This window comes from Balearica regulorum, chromosome 18 (assembly GCF_011004875.1).
Source record: "Balearica regulorum gibbericeps isolate bBalReg1 chromosome 18, bBalReg1.pri, whole genome shotgun sequence".
Lineage (NCBI taxonomy): Eukaryota > Metazoa > Chordata > Aves > Gruiformes > Gruidae > Balearica > Balearica regulorum.
In genome coordinates this window covers 888,684-914,692 of record NC_046201.1, presented here as the reverse complement: position 1 = coordinate 914,692, position 26,009 = coordinate 888,684, and the positions used below count along the sequence as shown (strand labels likewise).

The following is a 26,009-nucleotide window of genomic DNA, read 5'->3' as shown; positions in this document are numbered from 1 at the left end:
AGCGTTGCTGCCGGCCGGGGCCCGGGGGCTCAGGGCTGCACCCGCCCCCCGAAGCGCTACGCCAGGCGGGGCAGGGCAGCTGACGAACCCGCCTTTTGCAGCAAAGGGGAAATGTAAAAAGAAACAAACAAAAACATTTGCAATGCCCCATCTTTAATAAATACTTGTATTTATTTATTTAATCTCTTCCTTTACAAAGCCCGCAGCCTCTAGAAGAAGGACAGGCGGTTATATGTGTTTTGTCCGCCCCTGTTAGGTTTCCCACGAGCCGAGCCTGGACTCCAAGCACTGACTGAGCCACCGCAGAGCCCTTTGGTGCTCAGGATGTTCCTCCTGGATCTGGTGGACAATGGCGTTAATGGTACGGAGCCGGTCCTGCAGTTTCTGCTGCTCGTTTCGCCAGGCTTGTTCAGTGTGGCACAGGGGAGCGTACTTCCCCTCCTTCAGCACCTGCAGATGCTTCTGGCGTGTCTGGTAGGCCACAATCTCCAAAAGGTTCTGAGAACAGCAACAACAAAAATTGCTTTAACAGCAGACTGCACACAGAAAAGAACTAAGAAAACAACAGGATTTGTGTCACCAGTACTGTAACCATCATATTTTGAAGTGGAAGGGCTTCCTAAGAAGGATACCACTATTCTAACACCAAAGAGCATCCCCATTCTGAGCGTTGTAGAGGTACAGGCACGTCACAGAACTCCATAAATCAGAGAAATACCCACACATACAACCCTTGCTGGGACTGAGTTTCACCAACTTAAAAACTTTCAAGACCTTGAGCTGGCTCTCACATTTGTAGCATACTTAGGAGCAGCCAGCTAGCGCTCACAAAGGATAGTTGTTAGTAGATACTTTCAAGCTACAAACAACGTCCTTTAGGCTGACATTTCCAGGTGAATGCTGCTTTGCTAAGGGCACAACTGCAGCATCAGTTCAGGACCACTATGAGCCCTCAGAAAGTGCTCAGTTAAAGTGTTGCCAAAATTACATGCCAAGCACGCCCAGTTCAGGATTGTGGTGAGATGGCGACAAGGAACTGGCAGCAGCAGGAAGCAGCAGGTTCTATTTGGCTCGCCTACTGCAAGGAAGCGGATGCGCTCACCCATCGTTTCTTGTTCCGAAGACATTCTGCGTCTGAATCGAGGCCATCGGACTCAGCCTGCAGCCTGCGCAATTCTTGCTGCTTTTCCAAGAAGGCGGCACTACGGGATGCTTGGGTGCTCTCCAGCTCCAGGATGGTTTTGCTGCAGTCTTGAGCGTTCTAGTAAATGGAAGAGAAGGAAATGGCAGATTCCGGTTCTTTAGTTCACCTGCACTCCTGGCCATCTTCCCAGGACTCTTTTTTTTTTTTTTCCTTTTTTTAAGGAGTTTCCAAAGCCTGACCCCTGCACAGCGCTGCACCCACACAGGGCCTGCGCTGTGCACTGACGCCCCGTGAGTCTGTGCTGAGTGCGCACTGGTGCTCATTACAAGGCAAATATGGGCTACGTGGACTCTTGCAGCCCTGCCTTACTCGCTCACCTTCTGGGTTTCGCTGATCTTCTTTCTCAGCTCCTGTTTCTTGCGGTAGAAGTCGCTCTTGGTGATGCGTTTCTTATCTGTTTTGTTCTGACCCTCTCCACGAATCACTATCGCCTCTCTACGAGAAACAGATGCCTCCATATCACGAATCATCTTCTCCTGCTGCTTCATGAGCTGGCCATAGCGGACCTGCCATTTGTCAAGATACAAAATAGGCTGAAAATAGCGAATGTTTGTGCATGGCACCTAACCAAAGTCTTCTGCATGGCACACCCCATCAACGTAAACCAGATACACGTTTTGGCAAGCCAAATTTGCTCTGAATCCAAACCCAGTTTGCCCTATGTGAGGGCTGGATTATCAACTCGTCTAAAGTAATCTCCAAAACATTTCACTGGAACTGATTAGCAATAGGAAAAGCAGAAGAGCAGAAGTATCCCAAGAATGAAAGGGAAGAGTTGCTTTGCCAGAAGACAGAAGAAGTCCCTAACCGGTGATTAAGATGATTTAGTGATCAACATTTCTTTGCTTATAAATTGCGGTCATAGAATAAGGTGGCAGACATAACAGGTTTTAGATTTCTCAGGTGTATCTTGATTCTGCTGCAGCCTATTACGCAGCACGCACGAGGAACACATAAAGTGTGTGCACGCTGGATGTATTTAATTCAATCTGTCTGCAGGGTGGTAAGATTTCCAATACTTCTAATGGCCTCGAAGAAGCTACTTCTCCAGCCTGTTTCTCATCTCCTGCCTTAAGTTTCAGCAACACCGAAGCTGAATATGTTGCGTGTAGCTTCCCCTCCTCGCTCCTCTTTCCCATGGCTTACTTCCATCCTGTGGATCTCTGTTCTCATGGCTTGGATTTCGCCTTGTCCTGTCTCAGAATCCACCGCTGCACGCATCTCTCTTGTCAGCTGGATCTTCTTCTCCCATAGCATGATTTGATGCCTGCAATGGCAGAAAGGGAAAGCAGTGCCTTTGTAAACAAGAGAGGACGCTCTCTCTGTGCATCGGTAGCAGCACACTCCCGAGATGATTCTGAACACAGAGCTGAACGGTTCAGCAGAAGCTAAGGATCTGCATACAGAGCACATAGAAGGGCAGCTACAGAGCAGCGTGAGGTCAGACGGTAAGCTCCGCAATTTAGAAAATGGCATGATGACTGTACAACAAGCATGTCCAGCCTGACAGGGGGCTGATGGATCCCAAGTAATTGCCCAGCGCAGCACACTCGCTCTGAGTTCCTGGCAGAGGAGACAGCACGTGGACTCTTCCTGTACAGATCTTGGCAACGCCCAGCACAAGCATGCTGGCAATGTTAAAGCCAACATCCCCTCAGCTCTTGCTGGTTCCAGAGACAGCTAAAGCACCTTTCAGTTTCTGCCTTTCAAAAACTCATTAAACTCCTTTCATCTTCCCCAAGGAGGACAGAAGCACCTTTGCTGGTGCTGGTTCAGTTTGATGACTGCAGAAGAAAGGTAACCTGGACACATGTTCAAAGACTGTGGCACAAAGGAAGAATCTCTCTGGTACCTACTCTGCTTCCACCAGGCTGCTTAGGAGTCTTTCCTTCTCCTCAGTCAATTGACTGTGCTTCTCCTGCATCTCAACCGATTCTTTTTCTGCTGCCTAGATTTGGGAAGCATAAACCAATACAACATTGTCAGACCGAGAAAGATTTACAGGGTCACTGCCTCTCATCTGCATGGGAGGTTGAGACCTGGAAATGAGGTGTCAAGCCTCTGTACCTTGAGAGAGCGTACAAACTCGTTCTCTGTGATAATGTTGTCATATTGCAGCTCCTCGAAGCTGCTGTTGTTCTTGTTGATCAACACATTCAACTTTATCAAGTCATTTGACATGTTCCTCATGTGACGTTCGATGTATTTTTGTTCTTTCGTTTCCTGCTGAATTTCATCTTCAGGTGAACAGAAGAAAGTCTTAAAATTCCCACAAGCACTGGGTTGTGACAAACCGCTATTAGACCAGACAACACTGTGTCCCACATACCCAGCCAAAACATTTTTCCACAAGCCCGAAAATCAAATAAGGTTTTGAAGGAGACTGCTGTGGAAAAGAGTTGGTTTTGGCCAAGGAAAGTGCTATCATCGGTGGGGACATTTACCTACCAACTACTTGCAAACTTTGTTTAAGAAGTGTAACACATGACATGATCTCTTAGGGTTTGACTGTGTCAGTTAAGACAGCAGGATTGATCGTTACAGGAAATAACGACATGCAAAACAGCAGAAGGCGCCTTGCTCTTAGCCCTCCAGTATAGTACTGGGACCATTTGCACTACCGCTCACACATGTATAGGAGCACTGAGGGCATCCTTTGGGGGAGGTCTAGCATTACCCGTCTGTAAGCCTTCACTCCCTTTTTTGTCCATTCATGGATGAACATTTCAAGAAAGAGTTAGGGAATGACTTACTTTCAGTGCGCACTTTCTTCTGCTGCATTATTGTGATCTGTTTCTTTAACATATCTAAGGAGGCTATTTGTTCCTCCCGTTCGTGTGTTAACTTGACCAGCTCTTTCTGCAGATTGAGCCAGTACTTCTGCAGTGTCATCGCCTCAGAATTACATTCTTCTATCTGCTTGGTCAGCTTGTTGATCTCAATTTCCAGTGGTGCCAATTCTTGCCCCTGTACGAGGACAAGGTTTAAGATTAATCAGGCAGAAGCTGCTGGAGCTCTTGTTTATAGCATCATTGCAGAAGGCTGGTCCAACTGCTGAGATGCCTACTAAATACTTCAACTACACTGTTATTTTGTCAGCTAGTTACTTTCTGCCTCCACTTCCCGTGAGTTGGATGGAACTAATAATTCCTGGCCGCACAGGAACAAATGCAACAGAAGCCCAAAAGGTTCCAACTCTGGCGAGAGGCCCCCTGAGCTCTTACAACAGGCACAGCTGGACATTCAAGAGTTTGCAAAGCATATGCCACAGTAATCATTTTTGCACTGGTATCCATAAAGGTCTTACAGCTCACAGTGCTAGGGACAGACCTGGGTATCATCTGAATGGGGACAACCACCAAGCAACTTCAGTCACTCTGCCTGTTCCATTCTCTTCTCGTCAGTCTTTGCCGATTTGATAACGAGATCCTATTTAATCCTACAGTACCGATGTCATTGTGTGTATTTTCATCAGGTGTAGACAACTCCCTGCAGAAATCTGGGCTAGGCACACCCTCATTTCACAACAATTCCCTAATGCCAGCTCCTCTTCACATGCATTGGGAACTGTCTGACAAATGTAAACACGTACATTAACTAGTGCAGCTTTTAAATCACAATCTGATGCCTCAAAGTTTTAACTATCCAGCACTTACAGAGTTACATTTATCAAGGGCATCTGTGGTCACCACAAAGCATGAAATCAAGTTTGGGATTGAAACATGAACGTACATACCCCCTGCTGAGAAAGAATCATCTCCAACCTCTTGTTGTACTGGCTGATGACCCCTCGCTTGTTCTCAGTCAGGACACTGCCCTTTGCAATCTCACTTTCCCTGCAGCTGATCAGATCATGGATATTTTTTATTTCCTTGTCCAGCTCACAAAGTGTCTTTTGGAGACCTGTCAGCCTGCCGTTGGTATGAGTTGCATTCAGAATAACCTGGGCCATATCATTCTCAACCTTGGAAAAATGCAGCTCCTAGGAATATCAACAGACAGAAAACAAATTACTGTCACCAACAGTAACTCGTTGATTTGCAATGCCTACTTATCAAAGCACAGGAATCAGGGGATTTAGATTCTACTCCCAGGCTGTGCTACAAGCTGTAAGCAAGCTACTTACCCTCCCTGTACCTTTGTTTCCCCCATCTATTGACAGAAGACAGCAATATTTACCTCTGCCATAAGGGTGTCGAAAAACATTATGGAGCTTAACCATCCGAAAGCCCTTTAAGAGACCTCACTCATCGCGTCTGCGGTTATCTTCCGTGCCCAGATGTCTCTAGTTATCTGGCTAACAGCGGCAGGACGTTACTGTAGTGTGCCTTCCCCAAAGTGCCTGACAAACGAACCCCTCACCTAACAGCAGCTGTAGGAGCCAGAAAGCACGGGTATGCCTTTTGTTTGAGTGCAGCATGAATGCAGCCAGGTAACTTTCAAGAGTCTGTCTGCTGCTTCTGCACAGCCTGGCCCGCGCTGCGAGAGGTTGCAATTTGGGCTCTTCCAAGTCCGTAGTGTCCGCACTGTATTCTCCTGTGCAGCACAGAGGCCAATAGAAGTCAAAGCAGAGTATCCACTTGTTTGTGTATCTGCCCCCCTCACCCCGGGGCCTTTCTCACAGTGGAAGCCAACCCTGGAAGTCTTGCAGTTACTTAAGATATGCACCTGACTGAAAAAACCCAGGGGCAGGCTGGAAAATACGGAGGTGTGAGCATGATGTGTTAGAGCCAGCCCACACAACTCAATACGATAAATACTATGCTGAATCTTCTAGTTTTTCTATCTGTACCAGTTAGACGCTCCCAAAGAGAGCAACTTATCATGCCATGAAGAACTGTGGGTGTGGTTTGACTGTTCCTGGGACTGTAATGCTTCTTTGGAAACCAAAAGTATGCCTGTATCACATTCCATGAGGCAGTATAGAGATGTAAGTTAGTTTAATGTGGAGTATAAAAGTATCACATATCCACTGTCTTCCTGCAATACATAACAATTTGAACCACTTTACAGTAAACGCTCCCAGGATTCATCATTCTGCCCCATTTTTTAAGTAAAGAAAGAACAGTATGTTATGTGTCAGGCCTTTTTGGCCAAACTCTCCGGCATACACAAGAATGCTGCAATAAGATCACTGGAAGAACTAAACTGAAGTTGCAAACCCAGCAGAGCTTCAGTTGCAGACCTGAAAAATGAAATGAAGATGCTGACAAAACACACTTGAGAAACACAGCTCTAGGCAGTTTCCTTCCCCTGCCCTCCCAAAGGGAAGGGATACCATACCAAATCTGTTTTTCTCCTATGAAGTTTTGCAGCCAGCTGTGAGAAGTGCTTTGTGGCTTTGCTGGACATCATCTGGTCCTGAAGCTTTGCCATGATTTCATTCTCCATCTGGTCTTTGGCATCAGTTCCTTTCTCTATATCCTTACCGATGGACAGCAACTCATTCAGCCGAGCGGCTTGATCCTAAAAAGTAGGGAAGACAGAAACAGGATCACTACAACTGTTTGGGGAAGGGGACTAAATATCCATATCCAGTTCAAAATGGTTCTTCTTCCAAGTGACTCTTCTCACCATCTTGGTCCTGTTGAGGGTCTGCTCTGTCTCATGGAGAATGCGAGTATAGGTGCCAAATTCAACCTTCAAGGCCTCCTGCCTCGAAAGGCACTGGGCAATCAGTTTCTTTGTCGTGTTGGCATCGTTCTGTGAACGGCTCAGGATGGTGACAAGCAACTCATTCTTCTCCTCCTCCTTCCTGATCGACTTTCTACAGCCATGGATGTCCATTTCTAGGGACTTGAGGTCATGTCTGTACTTGCTGCAGAGGCAAAGAGGGTGGAAAATGATTTGTGTGCTGAACAGTCATCTACAAATTCCTCTTTTCAAACATGCTATTGTAGCAACATTGACCAAGAAGGAAGATCTTTATTAAGGCTAGTCTGCTGTGACAGTGCAGAGTCATCAGAAGATGGATGGAGACATTGAGATTTAAAAGGAAATGCATGTAGGAAAATTAAGTCCTTCTTTCAGTTCTCTGTCCCCACCCCACCATTCTTACCAGGATAAAAGCATATTGTTTGTTCTCAGAGAATTGGTCAAGCTTTAAGACTCCAGGCCAAATAAACACTTCCTTTGGCAACAATAGGAAAGCTTTCCAAAGATTTCTAAAGGCATCACAAAATCCTAACCAAAAGCGATAGATAAATCCTTCTTGCTGTCTAGCTCTCTGGATTGAGAGATTGAGAGATGTTGCAAAGGTGAAGGAACTCTTTTAAAGGAATAAAACATGAATAGAAAAACTCTAACCAGCTTTTAAAAACCCGCACATTTTGAGGGAGAGTAGCGTTTTGGATAAAGAAAATAGTAACAAAGAAATGTGCTTCTTATCCTTTAACCTTATTGCATGTTATACAGCAGGAAACTTGTTCTGTCTGACATATCCTGCACACACAGAAATAGACTTGACAGAAGACATACTGCCCATTTTTTAATCCCTCCTGTCCAAATTATTTGAGATCTCCTTTGGGGCTGTTTCCAGATATGATACCTAAGCAACTCTTGTGTGGCAATATAGGCCTCATCTCTTTGCTTCATTCCAGCCAAGCTGCTATTCCAGTGGTTCATCAATCGCTTTTTCTCCATGTTAATAGCCTGTACCTCCATACAAGCCTAAGGAAGAGAGAATTTTTAGATGGGATGAATCTACACTGGGTTGAGAAACCAAATTCATGTGACAATACAATTATTTTCTTTTCTGTTCATAATATGCTGAGCAGGAACAGCTTCAACTAATACGTGTCTAGTTTACTGTCACACCAGACCACAGAGCATAGATCTCCAGGAAAAAATAAGGCTGAGAAGGTGGGGGAGAAAGTGATTTACGGGCAATTCTTAAGGACAAAGGAGGAGGGGGGCGGGGGGGGGGAAGTCTTAATTCCTGCAACCAGGAGCAAACCATACAACTCTGGCCTACATTGTACATATCACGTGAGTGTGAGCCAAAGGGGTCAGTCCTTCCAGAGGGAATTATTAACCAGAAGCAAAAAAAAAAGCACCGTCCTACCTCATTTACTGCTTGCCGAGTTAATTTTGTGTCCTCCGCCTGGGCCACAAACTGAGCTTCAAGCAGAGCAATCTGTTCTTGGAGTTCATAGGCTTTTCTTGTTAAGCGGTCTACTAGAAGATCCTGAAGAGCGAGAGCCAAACAGTTCAGGATGAGGAATAGCCAACTATATTCTACAAGAATAACATAGGCTAGAAAAGCGGTTAAATTGGCAACTGGATTCGATTTGATTCCTACTCAAACTTTTCCATTCATATAGAAATGACTCATGAATGCAGCAGTGACAACTTTCAAGAGAATGAGACCTTCTTTGCTGATTCTTTCTTATTCCATTTGCAATAGTAAATTGATACTTCAGATCTGAAGCAGCTTTCATTCCTGTCAGCATGGATTATATTGTGCCATCTCTCCAGCAGCTGGGAATCTTAACAATTTATGTTTTAAAATATTTTGTTAAAAACCCCAACTAAATCCCTTTAATTTCAACTGTTTGCATGCAATTCTGCATAAATAATAATCAGCCTGTGCCCAACTGCAAGCAGAAGACAGCAGAGGGAGCTCCAGCACACCAACCAGCTCCGTTCACTTTCAAAGTTCACTTTTCATTGTGAAACTCATTGTGACTCAGAATAATTCTCGATACTTGAACAAATGATAATTCTTTACTGAGTACCTTTCTGCCCTCACACACCCTTTGCTCGAGTGAAGGGTGATTTACTATTATAAGGCTTGCCAAAAACCGTTGGGCAGTACATGCCACGATCTTAGCGGTGGGGATTCTTCTCATTTTTAGAAAAGCCTGCTTTTGGGGGTTTGGGGTTTTCCCAATTATTTGAGAAAAATATCCTCATATATCTTCCATGGTTCAGTCACTATAACCTCCCTTCTGACAAGGCAGCACCTCCTCCAAGACTCACCACTAACTGTCATCTGTATGTACTTATCGTAAAGAAGTTTCACTTGATACCTGTTTTTTCTTTTCCACCTCAGCGTGGAACCTCTCTGCCTCAGCCTTCTTTGTCGACTGTTTCATTAGTAAAATATTGTGACGCATATCCTGGTCCATATTCTGCATGTAGAAGAGATGCAAGGCCAGGTTTTCAACCTGAGTCTGCATTGCAGAAACTGGGAAGGCAAGAGGAAAAATATTCACAGAAAAGTATGTTTTAAACACACACTTTAAACAGAGATAAAAGGGAAAGAAATATAGAAGCATTCAAGGCAAAACTCGCACGTCAGCCCTCCCTGAAAAAATAAGGCATGACTCCCTTTGGAGTATATCTCCACAAGCAAAGCCAAAAACCTTGGTAAGCAGTTCCTTGATTCCCAGCACACAAAGGGGCCTCAGGATTTGGTGAATCCACTCCTCTGCCCAAAACAGAACTGTCTCTTTCTCGGTCTGTTGAATGCTTCTCTAATTTTTTCCAATAACCTGCAAAAACTTTCTAGGCAATTTATTTTAATGCTTAGCTATCCTTGCCATTGAAATTATTTTGCTGTTTCCTATCCAAACACCGCAACACAAAAAGAATGAGTCGAGTCCGTTTCTTTGGCTGGAATGGGCTCCCACACTCCTGGATGCCCCTAATGACCTACCACTTTTGCAATCTCATTGCACCCTTACAGAGACATGGGCAAGCATAAGAAAGAGATGGGAATTTTCCTCCTGCTAAGTCACAGAACAGCCTACCTGCCAGGAGCTGCTAGTTTCAGTCCTAAAGACCTTCTTAGAAGTACAACATAGCAACACGGTCTTAGAAACAATAGAAATTACATGGCAACCGGGAATATCTGTGAAACTTTTCAATGAGCACATTATTCCTGATGCATTTCACTGTATTTTTCAATCCAATGCTTGGCTTATATTCAAATTCATTTCTCCACATAGTACTAGAATTAGGAAGTATTGCAGGGACTGCCTCAGTCACCTTTCTTGCGTTCATCATCTGTGTTCTGACACATTTTCTTGTGAGTAAGCCTGAGGCCCTCCAGCTCCTCTTCCAGCTGCCGACGCGCTGTGGCTGCCTGAGAACGGTGGCCATGGCTCTTCTCCAGTTCCATCTGCAGACGGGCCAGCTGCTGCTGCGCTCCGTAAAGAATCACCCCAAGCTCCTCTCTCTGTGCTTTGCCCTTTTTCGTTGCTGTCCTCTGCAAACACAAGAGGAAATTAGCTATCGCACTTCAGCTTGGACAGGGGTGGGCTGCTGTGGGAAGGCAAAGAAAGAATGCCGTATACCAGTTCCTGAAGCTCTAGGTTCACTTTTTCCATCTGCTTAGTAAGGTAATTCTTCAGGGCAGCCTGGAATCTTCTCATCAGAGGCTGTAAAGAAGTACGACGTTGATAAACTTTAACATACTTGTGTAAATAAATTATGAAGAAACCTTACTGCCACTCCACTATTAAATAAAACATCGTATTTTCTGCCATTCCTATTCTAGCAAGTCTCGCTGTAGTGAGTGAGAAGAGTTATGTAGTGGGTATTTGTTGACATCAGAGAGTGACTACTGAGAATATTTACAAGTCAGAAACATATAGGAAGAGCTACACCTGAGAACCCATCCACTCACTCTTGCTGCAAGTACTTCTCTTTCAGTAGCGAAAAGGATCAGGTTTGTCCACTATGTTGCTCACTTCTGAACCTGCAACTTTGAGGTTAATATTGAGGGCGTAGACACACTCAAGAGTTAGTACTTTTGCAAAAGCTATTTTTAAATATGTAGTCTCAGCATATAGCTAAGGCACTGCTTACAATTTACCTTGCATGTTTTATACAAATCAAAATAGCAAGTCTGCAAAGAGGAATGACAAGATTTGAGGACTTCTCACATGTTCTGGATCCAAGACAACCAGTTCTGTTTCTTCTACGGTTTCCTCACTTCTTCCACTTATTTCATTTTCCTCAGCTCCATGCTGCTGGCATTCCTGTTCCCATCGCTGGCCGCCATGCTCACTAGCTAGCTGATCAAATTGCTCAAAGGCCGACTCTGAATAGAGAGAAACGGGTTCTCCAGTGTTACCCAGACCTTCTCCCCTTCCTCCCCCCCCAAAAAAAAAGAAAAGGAAAAAGAAAAAGACTTAGATTTCATAGTATGATGCCTCCAGTTGGATTAACAATGATCAGAAAGGGAGAAAACTAGAAACTGTGCTTGATAGATGGTATCAAGTATTGTACTGTTAATAAGGAACTGAATGATACCCGACTCTGTGCTGCTGTTCAACTCCACTGACAACGCAGACGCCTGCGGAGGAGCTCCTGGTGACGCGTAGGAAGGGTTTCTGCTGTCTGTTAATGGCTGCTCCATGTCACCCAATTCAGGAGGACAACTCTCTAATTCCACTTTGTCCGAGAAAGTCTCAGGAGACTTTTCCTGAAACATAAAATCCATCACCTGAAACAGCTTTTCAATCTAGCTCTATTTGCCCCTAAAAATCTGGTTATTTTTGTCATCATGAGATATGAACAATGCAGACAAAGAATCAAGAAGAGAGCCTTGTTCTAAAATCAGCTCACAGATAAACTGCCAAAGCTGTGTCACTCCTGATGAAAGAAAGTTTACACATATATAGCACAACAAAGGAGCTGCTCCGGTTTGGTCAGTTTTTGTATACTCCCTGCTTGACCAATTAGCTTCTCTCCGTTCCAATAATGATTGGTTTTGTGTTTGCAGCAATAAAACTGCATCAGAAGAATTTGAAGTTACAAATACTGGCCATGCGTTCTGCGAATAAGGTTATATATATTATTATCGTGTCTCACTTCTGCAGAACTAACAAACAGCTCTGTGGCTCCACAGGCTCCTCTTTCTGCTGGGGGAAATGTCTCGTCTTGGTCCTCCAGAGGAACAGACTCTTCCTCTTCACTGTCGTTCCCGTTTTCTGTCTCTGTTGCCTAGCACACAACACAGGCAAAAAGCAGAACAGCAGCATTATAACATCTTGGGTACTTTGTTGAATGGTAACGTGGCGGCATTGTAACATCTGCCTTTTGTCACAGGGCACAGAAGTTTAATTTAGAATTAAATTAAATTAAGTTAGCATGAAGATAGTAAAGATCCTGGCAAAAATTCTACCTACCACTTTTAATTTCACACGTGTTTCTAGCTCACATCAATTTTAAAAAAAACACCCTTAGGGATTTATTAAAGAAGGTCTTCCAGCTTGCACTACATGTAGCTAAATTATTCGCTGCTTTCTTTCCAAAGAGACATTGGTTTATTCCATGTCATCATTTGCCAAACTCAAGTATCGTGCAGTACCAATGAAAGAAAAAAAACCTTATCACCAACAAACCTCAAAAAAGAGCTCAAGTATGCGCACCTATGAAATGTGGTTAACTTCCTTTTTAAAGTGCCTACAGCAGAAACATGCTAAGAGCTGAGTGAGAAACCCATCCTTCAAGATGCTGCTGACACACAAGACTGTAACTAAATTTACTTTCTAGTGGCTTTTTTTTTATATGCAGGGCAAGACAGTAATAATTGCTCGCTTGTTATACTTCTTCCTATTGAAACTGCTTCCATGAAGATGTGGCTGCCTATGGAACGCGCGGGAACACGCTGCCCTAGGAACATTTCAAAGGAAATCACCTCCATAGCAAGATGTGACGGAACTCTGATTGTATCTCGCTCAGCGGAGCCGAATTCCACCCCAGATCCCTCTGCTGTGGCACCGGCGGCCTCCTCCATGGGGCTGGGGCTGGCCTGTGCCTGCAACCAGAGCAGCCCGGGGGAGTGTGAGAGGGAGTACCAGCCCAGCGCCCGGCTCCCAGGGCCCGTTACCCCACCGTCTGCAGGCCGCCCCTCCGCCGCTGGGCACGGGCACGGTCGGGGCCGGGGGGGCCGGTCGGGGCCGGTCTGGGCCGCACAGCCCCGCACTCACCCGCCACCGGCCGCACCATCTTCCCGTTGCCAGGCGACGTGTCAACACCCGGTCACGTGAGCGCAGCGGGCCGCACCACCTCAGCCCGCGCGGGGGGACTCGGGCCGCACCACCTCAGCCCATGGGGGGGGGGGGGGGACCGCTCGGGCCGCACTACCTCGGGCCGCACTGCCTCGGGCCGCCGCGCACCGGGGGAGGCCTGCGGCGTCCCGGCCGCCATGGCCGCGCCAGCCCCGGTGCGGGGCAGCAGGTAACGGCACCGAGGGCCGGAGTCCGGGCGGTGTGTGCTGCGGTGGGGAGGGTCCGTCTTTGCCCTTCCTCCGCGGAGGCGGCCCCGCCTGAGGCGACTGCCGGGCACCCCCGGGTCACGCCGGCGGCGGGCGGGGCGGGGCGGGGCCGTGGGCCGGGCACTCCCCCGCCGGGCCGGGCCGGGCCGGGCCGGGCCGGGCCGGGCGGAGCGGGGCAGCGGTCCGCAGGCAGGGCCCGGTGGGGTCGCGCCGGTCCGTTCAGCCGCCAGAAGTTTCCTCGGGCTCGTCTTTGCCGGTAAAAGCGCCGGGGCCGCGCGGGGCGTCGCTCGCTGCGGTTGAACGGCGTGTCACGCCGGCTCCGTGCGGCGGGGCCGGGCCGGGCTTCTGGGCTGCGGTGGGCGGCAGCGGGGGCCCGGCTGACCTCTGCGGCGGCTGCCCCAGCCCACCCGGGCCCACAGGGACGGCTGCCCGCCACGCGTGTCCGTGCGCGGTGAAGGGGACGAGGCACCCCGGTGTCCTGCCTGGCACCCCGGTGTCCTGCCTGGCACCCCGGTGTCCTGCCTGGCACCCCGGCGATGCAGCCGTTTGTGTATCCCGCTCTTTGTCTTCCCTCCCGGCGCCGTGTCCCCCCCCCCCTCCCCGCCGCCGCTGCCTGCCCGCTGCCGCCGGAGCCCCGGAGGCGGTCGGTGTGGTGCGGGCTCGGGGCTGGCAGAAAGCAGAGTGCGAAATAGTTCTCAAACTTCATCTTCCGCTCTTTTGGAGTGGCTCTGTACAGCTTGCGGTATTTTTATGATTTCCTTACTTTTGGGGAGGTGGTTTTCTCTCAAATTACCCCAATATCTACCTCTTCGTTGGCTGAGTTCTGTTATCAGCAGAGACGTGAAGATGGATGGCTGGGATCCTCGGCAATTATTTGATGTATGGCCTCCAGGCCAGGGATTATGTGTTGATGGATTGCTTGCGGTGTTGCTGATGCTCTGTAAAATAACTCTGCCTCCTCCTCTGAGGTCTGCCCATCCCTTCTGTTCGTGGACTGGTAGCTTGTCTTGCAAAGGTATTAGGTTCTTAGTTGCCACTATGACTAGGAAATAATAAAAGTAAAAGATGTTTTAAGAGAAAACAATAGAGACGTTAAGACCAGCTGTTGCCAGGACAGCTCAGGATAAAGATCTTGGGCTTGCAGCTCCTTTTATAGAAACCTTTAGCTTTGTGGGCTTAGAGTTCGTTCTCATTCTGGTGATAAGTTGTCTAAAACCAGAGATGTCTCTGAAGCTGCTTTTCTGACCCTGCGTTACGTTTGCTGAATATCTGGGTTTATTCCATATGTCTCGCTGCACGGTTGGTGTAACGCTGGAGCGCCGGGATGGGGCAGAGCGTTGCTTTCCTTGCAAGAAGGGAGAGGGGCACGGTCCTGCTACGGTGGGGTGAAAAGGAGACTATTTCAGAGGGTCAATGTGGATAACTGATGTCTGTCGTATTTGCTATTAGTTCATCAATTCAGCTGCGAAACCAGGTTCCAGGGATTTTGTAGCTGCCAATATTTAGGGATCTAGTACTGTGAGCGTTACCAGGCCACGGCTGCAGGATGCAGGAAATAAAAAAGCCATAAAAGTGTTACCTCCTGCACAAGCACTGCAGTTAAGTAATATGAAATGATGTTTAATCAAGGGATGAAGGGACATATGGCACAAATAATTTCTCAGCACTAAAGCTTGTGTTGCAGTTTGACTTTTGGTGCTGGAGGGGTGGTAAGCTCTTTGTTTGCTTTTTAATGCCTAAGCAGGTGTGGCTGGGAGCAGCAGGCAGGCTCCAACGATAGCATTTTGTTTCCCTTTTTATCTCTGAGTAACAAACTTGTAGTATTTAGTCTGCTGTCCCTTTTTTACCTTCTCAGCTGAAATGCATCTGAGCAAAATCTGTTCCACTGAAGTGACTGGAATTGGAGTTGTGTGAGTGTCAGGATTTCAGCCATCGCTGGTGACTGCTGTTACTTTTCCTTTGCTCTGTGCTCTGCGTGCCACTGCTGCACCAGCAGGTCAGGAATGAAAGACTTTTTGGTGACCTACATAATTCTCCCCATGAAATGGGATGACTTCGGAATGGCTCCCTATGGTAAACTTTTTTCCTTGATTTGGCTAGGTCATCTTAAATAGCTCCAGCTAATAGCTAGTAGTTTTGAAAGCTTCCCCCCCCCCCCCCCCAATGTAGAGGTATTGCAGTACAAAGGGAAGGTCATTACAAGGGCTCTCGTGTATACGTAGAGAAGTATAGATCAAGTGAGTGACTAGCTGAGAGTTGCACAGAAAATCCCGTCAGAGGACTGGAAAGAAGCTGCGAGTCCTGACTCCCGGGCTCCTGTACTCCATCTCCAGCCGCTCTGCCTTCCAGCGCACTGAACCTGCGCTTGAGCTGCCAGAGGTGCAAATTCGGCATTTGCTTTTCCCAAGGGGAGGAAGAGGCAGGAACTTTGGCCGTGTTTGAGACCTCCCCGGTGCAGTGACTCTCCACTCCTTAGATACATAAAATCAATTTTAAGTCATTAAGGGCAAAAAAGAAAATAAGCCTATTGTGCTTTTCTTACTTAAGGCATTTCATGCTTAAATTTGGTGCCGATGTTTGACAGCTCGTGTTTCTCCTCTGTGCCCAGACACGCTGTACCTCTCATGTTTCGCTTCAAGAGCCCTGTAGCTTGGCTTATTTTGCTTGTAAAGCTATTAAACACTTGCACAGCAAATTTGCCCTTGGAGCCACAGGACTCACTGCCAGACATGAAGTGCTCAGCAGTGTGACTTGTCGGCTGCAGCCGACCCCAAAGTGCGGGCTGTCATATGCCTCTATAGGCTGAACTTAATTGTGAGAGAAGCCTTGTTGCCTTGCGTGCCCGTGAACCGCTCTGGTGTCAGCGTGTGCCACACGGACCGAGAGCGTGCCTGTGTCAGCCTGTGCAGGAGCCCTGCATTGCCCTCCTTCACCGGAATGCAGGAATCTTGTGCAACCGGAGGCAGCAACATTTGGTCCAGCAGCGTCTGCCAAGGTGAGGGTACGATCTGCCAAGCCAAACAGGATTTTGTTGTTTACCGGTTTGTGAGAAGGGGAAGGGCATTTCCACGGGAGGCAAGCAGCCAGTGTTATTTAAGATGCTGCTGGCTGGAACTGGTCAGGCTCTTGTGAAGAGGCTCCTGGGGTGATTTCAGGAGTTGGCTCCCCAGCATGTTTCTGAGCTCTCATGTAGCTGAGAAGTGCTGGCATTGACTGGGAGAGCAGCCAGGGGCTGCGAGAACAGATTCGGTAGCTGTAGCAAAGATTTTTTAGTGGCGACAGTTGATGTGTGGGAGAAAAAAATGTGTGTGTGTGCTTAATAAATATTGGCACTCAGCAAGAGCTTATCAGCTAATTCAGTGCTTCAGCTTCTGGAGAGCTGGGTTGTCTCTGCCACATTGAAAAGAATCCTTTCAGATCAGGGGATAGATAGAAAATTAATACGAAAAATACTTTTTTTTTTTTGAATGGTGCTAATTTAATGCTGACTTAGCTGTAGGATGGTTCCCACCTGCCTTCCCAAGCCTGCTCAAGAGGCAGCAGTGATACCTGCTGCTCCTCACGAGCCAGGCCCCGTGGGCTCTGTGTGCAGATGTTGTCCCACGTAGAAGAGGGCTCGGAATAGAGCAAACCCTGTGGATTTGATCTCTTGTACTGGCTGGTCTGTGTTGTATGAAGTCTCTGGGAAGGAGAGGCACGTTCACAAGCTGTTTCAGAGACTTCTGGGGTTGTACAAGTAGACTAGCTGACCTTCAGAGGTCCGGTCCATCATCTGGTCCTAGCCGGGACTGACTGCCTATCTATTTCTGCAGCCTGTCTTTGAAACCCCTCAGTGATGGAAATGGCTTCTTCAATTGGCCCTGTTCTGCTACAGCCTTGTCCCTGCTGTTGGAATGACTGAACTAGATATTCCTTGCCACAGTTTAACTGCCTTACTACTTCTCCTGTCCTCCATAGACAGCTCTTCCTTTTTGCAGCAGTGGTGATTCACGTGTATGAAGACTTTTAATGCGTTCCCCTTTCTTTAATCCTTCCTTGGCAATCTCTTTCCATGCCCCAGATCACTCTTGTCACTCTCCCTGAAATTGTCCAGTGACTTGCATCTGTTTTTCTTTAGTGCTGCAACCAAAGCTATGCAGAATTCCCTAGCCTGTGGCAAACTCAAGAGGATTAATTTGAGTCTTGCTGATGATGTTTATATATCCCAGTACATTTGGCTATTTGTTTGCAGCATCGTAGTGGGCTCTGATTTCCGATGCATGGCTCTGATTTCTGATGCATAGCTCTTCTGCAAGACAAATGCAACGGACTAAATTCCTATGCTGGACATCATATTCCTCACCTCCCGTCTCTTTTGTGTTTCCTTGTCCCAGCCAGCCTGTGCAGACCTGCAGTGCCATCCACCTGCACATCAAGGCAGTGCTGGAGCAACAGGTGTTCTGCAGGATCAAAGTGATATTTCCCTTTACATTCCTCCTGCTTTCCAGGGAGCAGCTTTTGATCTTCTACCTGTTGCTTTGTTCTTTCTCTGCTAGGTAAAAGCTAATTAAATGCTGCCTCTGTTAGCAGAGAAGTTCTGTGTCTCTGCCTGCGTTTCCAAGAGCCCCTGGAGAGCTGGACAGCACATGAGCTCGTTTCATATGTGCATCCCCATCTGCTGTCCTTAGTAGGAAAAGCTCGCTCATGTTTTCTGAGGAAGCATTCCCTGGTCAGCAGCCACAGTTCCACTTTCCTTCTTTGCATACACAGGTTCTGGCTTTTAGAGTTCTGATGAAATAGCTGACGTAGCTAAAGGTCTGGATAGCCTGGCTGGCTTCAGATTTGACAGCAGCGGGGCACGGCTGAGCAGACCATGCTGCCCACAAAGTGTTGTGGTAACACATGGTCCTCTCCAGCTGTGCCGGAGGCTCAGGGCCTCTGGTGCTGGACAGGTTGCCCCACATCACTGCTTTGGACACCCTCAAGGCTGTGTTGAAATGGTGTGTTGCAATTTGGCGGTAGGAAGGAGAAATTGCAGCTGAGTTTACTGTCTGTATTCTTGCAGGGTGCAGTGAGAGGAAAGGTGACTTGCTCTTTAGATATGATTGAGGCAAATTACTTTCTCCAAGATATAACCCAGAGCCTGAAACAGTTTTGTGTGTCTTGGCGATCTGGACAAGAGCAAGCACGTGGCTCCACATCTCAGCCCAAAAAATGAAACATGAATGAAGATACATGTTGTGTTTGGTGATAGAAGGAGACATGGGTGCGAAGGACTTGCAAAATAATTCTCTTACCCTAAACACTTGCTGGGCACAGGATGTAACGGGGTTGAGGCTTCTCCATCAAGTTCTAGGAAAGCCTGAAATGCAGAAACTGCTTATGCTGCGATTCAAGCTGACAAATCTAGTGATTGCCGGTTAAACCAATAGTTTGTCCTTTAATGAAGGCTCTGTCAACTACTTGGCAGTCTCACTTGCAGTCTTCTGTACGTACAAATCTGTCAGAATCAGGACAGCTATTTTCCTTCCCTGCAGGTTTCACTCTGCTCTTTGGGAAGTGCTGATTTCTGTTTGCCCTTTCTGCTTCTCGCTTCCTCGTTTGTCTGGAGATACCATTAAAAGCAGAGCTAGTCAATGTTTGACGGTGCTTGCTTTAAGCCCCGAAATGTTTCCTGCATACAGTGCCCCTGGTAGTACAAGTCGGGGCCTGTCTGCTTTTCTTGTTAGTTCTGGCTACCCCTGTTGCTCTGCGGACCGCAGTGCGGGACTTGTGGCGAGGAACACACAGACCTGAGCTCTGCACGTGCTGCCCCTGGACCTGGCACCCAGGCGATGTGTGGTGTGTGCTAGGTCACACCAGCTTGTTCACCAGCAAGTAAGGCCATGTAAATACAAAGGAACAAAAGTCCATGCTTCCTCTCCTCACATACTTCTGGTGGAACAGAAAGTGCCGTGCCTCTGATGGTCTGCTTCCCAGCTAGGGATGGTAGCAGCAGGTAGCGCCTGCTCTGCATTTAATTGTTTTGCGCTGGCTGTGGGATTGCTTCCTGCAAGACCCGCCATCAAGTCTTCATCCTGATCTGTTCGCTCAATAGTTTATAGCTTGGGTGATCCCTCTGGATTCACTGTAGGGCTCCTCATCAACAGCCCCAATGAGGAGCACGTCTCGTTTGAGTATAGAACGTACTCAGTGGTTAGCTGGGGATCGTGCTCCACAGTTAGCTAAAGTTACCTTGTTTGCCTTGAGTTGGTGTGCCGTAGGCGGCTGTCGGAGTCTGCCCACTCTGCTGAACATGGGTGTCTCGCCACTTACTTCTGAAAAAGCTCTATTTAACCATCACTGCTCAAAAAAACCCAAACCAAAACAAAAAACCCAACCCAAAACCCTCAAACACATAGCAGGATTATGCCAATAATTGGTAAGCACAGAACAGACTTGTTTATATTAATGTTTTTCTGGAGATCAGTGGTTACTGTGGATGAAGCAGCAGCCCCTTGTTTAATGTCCTGGTCTCAGCAGTTTTTCTGTGCTGAAGGAATCCTCCGGGGTCTACTCTGACTGTCTTTGACATCCCCAGGACAGTGATAGATCAGGCAGCTCTGCATTGCTGAGCTATTCCCTTAATGGGCAGTTTTCAGTGACAAGCATTACTTTTCTGTTTCCTCCCCACAGTAACTATTGAAATGTGGGTTTTGCTGCCTTTGTATTTCTTCATTGCAGAGAAAAACATCCCACGATTCTGTATTTCAGCATCTTTAAAACATAGAGGAGATGTTACAGATCCAGAGCATTTGGAGGCTCTTCCTTGAGTTGTAGGATTGACGCAACAGTTGATGGGAGACCTCTTCCTTCTCAGCACATGCTGTGCTGTTGTTATATTTATTCTAACACTATTCTTTCCTCCTTGGCAGATCTTCTGAATTTGGCTCCTGATTAAAGCTGACAGATAATGGAAACATTTCCTTGGCGATGTCTCTGGGGCGACTCCTCCGACGTGCCTCTTCAAAAGCTTCCGACCTCCTGACCTTGAATCCTGGTGGTGGCAGCAGTTCATCTTCTGTGCTTGATGGGGAGATTATCTACTCTAAGAACAACGTCTGTGTCCACCCACCTGAGCTGCTACAAGGCATCGGGGAGCATCATCCAGGTGACAGGGTGTTGCAGACACTGCTCACTCACTCTTTTTCTCTCTCCTGGGGTGTGTGTTTGTATCAGATTCTACATCTTGGGCTCTAAAGAATGAAGACCTGCTGGTGGGGGACAGGGCAAGGCAGTCTTATGGAAGGCTAAGGAAAGCCATCTGCAAGCTGATCCATCAGCTCTTCTTTTAGTAGGAAAATTGATGATATTTCTCCTTTCTCCGCTGGTCTAGTGTGGATTTACCTGGTTTAGTAAGTCCTTTTGTATTGCCAGAAAATGGACAGTTGTCACTTGAGGGCAGTAACTTGTTGCTCTTCAAATACTTGTTTCATTCAGGAAAGCCAAGTATTGTCTTGTAATTGTCATTGCTAGACTGGCCCCAACCACCATTGGTAAAGAGAAAAGAAAGAAAACCTGATTGTGGCTGCATGCACTGGAGCAAATGAAGATAAATACTGCTCTGTCCCTTTAGTCCCATCTGTTACTGTGCTCTTTCATGTTTTCATCAGAGAGCCGTGGCTACTGGCTTACCTTCACAAAAGTGATTATTCTGTGAACATTGACCCACGCTTCCCTTCTTGTGTGCATGACTTTTTTTCTATTGGCTTTCCATGAAAATTGTAGCCCTTTAGCTACACAAAAGTAAATATTCTTGAGAAAGAAATGTTTGGCTGGCACTTGAAATTGTTTAACTAATAAACAGTAGAAGTTTTTCATGTGGCAACATATTTCAGAATTTACTTTTGATTAGTAATCTGTACAGGAAGTTGAAGTATTTGCATGTCATTTCTATGTCCACTTGGACCAGAGGGAATTTAGACTATTCAAAAGCCATACACAGACTGGAAATTATTTGTAAATACTGAATAATGCTGAGCACTCCACCATTCATTTAGCAGAATTCTCGCCTGGTAAATAAAAGGGGTTGTTTTGCCCATGTGTAATGGTGATGAAGTGGGGGGAGACAGGGAAGGGCAAATTTCAGGCTTATGCAGTTTCCTACAAATAAAGCTGTGTCATAACCAATTGCTCCTTTACTCTCTCAAAGGCTATTTGTGCTTGTACGTGGAGAAAGATGAGCTACTCGGAACCACGCTTATCCTTGCCTGGGTGCCAAACTCCCGCATTCAGAGGCAGGATGAAGAAGCGCTGCGCTATATCACTCCCGAGAGCTCCCCTGTCCATAAGGCTCCTCGCAAACGCGGCCGCCACACTCAGGGTTTCGGCATTATCCGTCAGGCTTCCCCCACCGAGCAGAGAGGGATCCTGAAAGGAGAAGACATCTTGACCGTGTCACAGCTTGTGAAAGATGTGGCTTACATCAGCTCCCCCTCTTCGGAAGGGGAGAAGCTCTCCCAGAGCTGCCCCGCAGCAGACGGCACCCGCCGGTCCCAGCCTGCCTGCAGCGACTCAGGAATCCTATCGCCAATCAGTTCTCAGGAGGAGCAGAACAGGTCGGAGCTGTCGGTGGAGGGGACGGAGGAAGGTCTGGACTGCAGGCCAGAGCCTGGGGAGGATGAGGGCTCCTTGGAGCTGTCTGCTGATGACGTGAGCAGGGACAGTACTTTTGACTCTGATTCTGATGCCTTCTCTTCCCCCTTCTGCCTCTCTCCCATTAGTGAAGCCCTCGGGAAAAGCAGTAGTTCTGTGTTTCTGGATAATGAAAGCAGGTGAGTGCATCCTTTTCTCCAGTTTCTGGGTGAGTAGACGGGGTGCTGGTGGCTGAGCTCAGAGATGCTGAAGGAAACTGAGTGGCATTGAACTGAATATCCTGTCTTGCTTCAGACTTACTACAGACACCTGTATCATTTACAGGAAATTGTTTGCCAGCCAGTCCTGCGCCTGCTCAGTGAACCCTGGCCCCGAACATTAAGGGCTGTATATGTACAGTCTTTCAGGTGAACTGTCTTGAGCCCTGGAAGCAGCGCTACTAAACTAAAAAGGTCCTTTGTTGGTCTAATTGGCTCTGCTGAGGAGATGTGCTAGTTACTTCTTGCGGAGAGCCACATCAAAGTGTCTGTCTGGCTTCCTCGGAGCCGGGGGTGCCTCTCTGCAAGGCACTGCATTGACATGAAGTCTGCATGTGTGAGCTTGTTTTGCTCGTGTTCAGAACGTGGTCCCACTTAGGACATATAAATATTAATTCTTGCATGTCTAACTTGGATATTTTGATCAATGCTGGTATATCTAAATGTCAGCTCTTCTCAATGGCATCTGCAGTAAACCCTACACAGGGGAAAGGGGGCACCTTGGCAAAGGAGGAACGACCAGTAGGATACTGGTATCGAGACACAGTGTTTCTGGCTTTCTGGCCTGGGCTCTGTGCAGTGCATCACTCATTTCCATCTTGGGGAGGATGGGTGTGCTGCCTTCATGATGCACCGTGGGGCTGATTTTAAGGATATAGCTCAACTTTGAAACTACACCTGAAACGAGGAAAAACGAGTTCTCCTTTGCGTGTGTCAGCAATTCATAGACTGCATTAAGACTTGACATTTGAAGATATTTTGCCTCTTTATTTTATGGGCTAATCTCAAGCCCAGACAATGCTAGTAAGAACAAAGTTTATGAAGGGAGTATTCTAATTGATTCAATTCTTTCTGGATATTTTAAACTCTTCAGTGTGGTGATCTCAGACCTTGTATCAGCTTTGCGTTTGATATATGTCCTAGCAGTATGCTTCCAATTAAACAGCGTTTTCTGGGCTTCAGCTCTGCAGCAGCTGGGTGGGCAGCAGTTTGAGCAGTGCCTCGGCCGTCCCATTCCGTCCCATCCCACCGCAGCTCTCCTCTGGCTGCAGAGGGGCATTGCAAAGCAGCTGCGGGGTGCCCGGGATGGGCCTTTGGTTTCCAAACTGTGTTGAACACCATCAGTTAAGAGTCCCTTTTAGCTCTCTAAATATGACAGTCTCTTTTTTGACAATTGTTAATAGGAATGTGATAGGCTTTGGAAACTACATAAATGTCATGAAACCTTGAAAAAAATTTTACAGAGAGGCCTTTGAACGATTAAATATCATTCCTAATAACTGACTTTATTTTGTTAGTTCCTAGGCTTTTTGTCCTGTTCAGATTGTGTTCTGGCACTGGGCTACTGCTTGGGGGTTGAGCCTTTAGTTGCATCTGCTTGCAGAGAATGTCGTGTTGGTTTAGAAATTTCTTGGCCTTGACTTAAAAAACAAAAAGCCCCCAAATCCACTGCTGCCAAAGCCTCCGTTTAAGGTGTGTAAATTTTTCTTCCTTGAAGCAGCACTGACAGTCCCAGTCCTTGCCCTGGGTCCTGAGGCCACGCGCTGCCCAAGGCGGGGTGCAGTCTCTGAGGTTTTGCCCCGACAGCGTGCATCGGGACAGGGGCTGGCGCAGAAGGGTGCCGACGCAGCGCTTGGGGGCACGGCGAGCGGGCGAGGAGCCTTGTGGTTTAACCGACTTGCAACACTTACGCTCTGAGCCGCTAATAGCGTCAGGAAAGGAAGGAAATACAGTTTACTGCATCTTCGCTACCTTGCCTGTGAATTCACGCAGCATTTCCCCGTTGTTTTGCAGCCTGGCTCGGGCGAGCCCTCTGCCGGCTTTCCTCGCGTGCTGCCGGAGTCCTGGCAGCCCCAGCAATGCAGAGGCTGGCTTTGCAAACCCGCTGCTCCTGGTAGACTTTTCTTTCTTTTTTTTTTTTTTTTAAACTCCTCTGGCACCAGTCTGGAAGCCTCGTACAGTGTATGCGGCACTCATAATTTGCAGCAGATTAATAAAACAGACCTTTCATTGTTTGGGACTTCAGACTTGAAAGGCTTTTGTCCCGTGTGTCCATTTTTTTAACGCCAATTTGTTCTTCCCCATAGAGCCCCCTTGCATGATATCTGCAGGATCTTACAAACTGTTTGAGTCAGATTTTGCAGAGAATACTTTGCAAAAGTCTTGTCAAAAAGCATCCTCTTATTCCCTGCGTTCATCCCAGCATTTTGGGGGGTGGAGGATGCTGTTTCAGAAGTCACTACAAGCATGAGAACAGCTTCCTTGTTTCTCAAGGGTTTTGGTTTTTTTTCCTGCTGGCTGCTTCCCATCTGAGCCAGAATTGGAGTGTGAACAAAGTTCGTGCTGCTGGCAGATTGTTTCAACTCTTTTTTTCCCTCCCTACCCCCCGGTCACCACCTCCTCCCTGCAAAGAGGAACGAATGTTTCTAGTTATTTCCCTCTGCATTGGGGAGCTGTTGTAAAGAGAACTCTGCTTTTCCCCGTGATTGTTTCAGAAGCTGAAGCAATGCATTGCGTGGGTGCTTCAGTCCAGCCATCTTTCCGTGCAATTAGTTATCATCAGGAATGGAAAAACGTGACATTGTGGAAGAGTTAGGATGTACGTGTAGACTTGGATCAGATGAGATCAGGGACTTGGCAAGCTGCTTGCCAGAGTATCCAGGAGCCCCAAGTCCTGCATGCCTCTTGGAGCATCCTCTGAGAAGGTGGCCTGGCCTCCCCGGGCAGAAGGGAGCCAACAAACACATACCGGTGTGTGCAAAACAGGGCCAGCGAGGAGGAAGGGAGGTAGGCTTGGAAGCGTTTGAGTTGCACGACGAGTCAGTCATTTTAAGTCAACAGCTCGCCTTGTAGAACATAAGGAAATAAAAATGTATCCATTGTTTTTTGGTTTGGTTTTTTTTTTCCTCTTTGCTTCTCAGTTTGACAGGCTGCCAGGGATCGCATGCAGCGATCGATGCTTTCCTCTCATTTGCACAATTCCTCGGGCTAGGAGCTAGGGGAGTGTCCCGTCACCAGCGTCCACATTCTTGCTTCTCTTTTTAGACAAGCTTGGCACTTCTGCATCGTGCACCCTCTCTGGTGGGAAGGTGGCTTTGCCCTCTTGGCTTTTGTGTCCTTGTTAACTTTGGGGGCCCCTTTCTGCTCCTAGTACGTGGTTCTGGCAGGGAGGGAGCTAATGTGAGAAGTGCCTGTACCGAGAGCGGCTTTGTCATTGACTGCGTTTCTGTAGGAAATGTGGGATACTGGAAATAAAATTGTTCCATTCTGTTCCTTTTCTCCTCTGTCACTGTTGTTTGCTGTCTGTCAGGAACCATTTGCCTTGTGGTCTGAAGGGCACTAATTCAGGACAACTGTACTTTATACCCAGCTTTGGCTTGCTGCCGCCCTGCTCAATTACTCAGCTTCCATTTTCCCCATCAGCAAAGTGAAACTAAAAGCCTTTTGTTACATCCTGGCGACCAAATAGCATCTGACACCTATATAATGTCTTTCAGCTGATGCTTCTGAAGTTATTTTAACTGACCATGACATCAGATCTATACCAATCGGTTGCGGAAGCACTTAGTGCTTTGTAAGTGGGGTTTGGTTTGGGGTTTTTTTGTGCTGTGCTGGAGTGATCCCTGGTGAACAGGAGCTTTCCCTAGCAATGGGCAGTAGGGCTGCTAAAGGCTTTTCACTTTGGTAATAAACTGCAGTTGCTATT

At 47.3% G+C, this 26,009-nt stretch overlaps 2 protein-coding genes across 7 annotated transcripts in view; one reads left to right on the top strand and one right to left on the bottom strand.

Annotated features, from left to right (window-relative positions):
* Positions 1-152: 152 nt before the first annotated feature.
* On the bottom strand, positions 153-13,515 carry CCDC40 (coiled-coil domain 40 molecular ruler complex subunit). Its single transcript, XM_075770888.1, has 20 exons — positions 13,147-13,515; positions 12,855-12,974; positions 12,026-12,157; positions 11,465-11,636; positions 11,095-11,252; positions 10,504-10,587; positions 10,196-10,415; positions 9,235-9,392; positions 8,268-8,390; positions 7,752-7,873; positions 6,779-7,022; positions 6,488-6,670; positions 4,941-5,186; positions 3,958-4,171; positions 3,272-3,441; positions 3,061-3,152; positions 2,351-2,471; positions 1,522-1,710; positions 1,103-1,261; positions 153-498 (listed from the first exon to the last, which is right to left on the bottom strand). The coding sequence occupies exons 2-20, from the start codon at positions 12,951-12,953 to the stop codon at positions 253-255; spliced, it is 3,132 nt and encodes a 1,043-aa protein (XP_075627003.1). The 5' UTR covers positions 12,954-12,974; positions 13,147-13,515; the 3' UTR covers positions 153-252.
* TBC1D16 (TBC1 domain family member 16) overlaps positions 13,275-26,009 on the top strand; it is a 32,115-nt gene continuing 19,380 nt past the window's right edge. For 4 of the 6 annotated variants that reach the window (XM_075770895.1, XM_075770892.1, XM_075770894.1 and 1 more), the window contains exons 1-3: positions 13,564-13,689; positions 20,327-20,562; positions 21,604-22,225. In XM_075770895.1, the coding sequence (XP_075627010.1) occupies positions 20,385-20,562; positions 21,604-22,225 (800 nt within the window). In that variant the 5' untranslated portion in view covers positions 13,564-13,689; positions 20,327-20,384. Of the gene's footprint in view, positions 13,397-13,563; positions 13,690-20,326; positions 20,563-21,603; positions 22,226-26,009 lie in introns of those variants that run through there. The other 2 variants (XM_075770893.1, XM_075770891.1) reach the window with 2 other exon arrangements.

Excerpts from the sequence above, each read along its gene's own strand:
- CCDC40 (XM_075770888.1), bottom strand. The coding sequence starts at position 12,953 with ATGGAGGAGGCCGCCGGTGCCACAGCAGAGGGATCTGGGGTGGAATTC. Across the intron at positions 7,874-8,267 it reads CTCGGCAAGCAGTAAATGAG|GCTTGTATGGAGGTACAGGC; the intron begins GTAGGACGGTGC and ends TCTCTTCCTTAG. Across the intron at positions 3,153-3,271 it reads AGTTTGTACGCTCTCTCAAG|GCAGCAGAAAAAGAATCGGT; the intron begins GTACAGAGGCTT and ends TCCCAAATCTAG.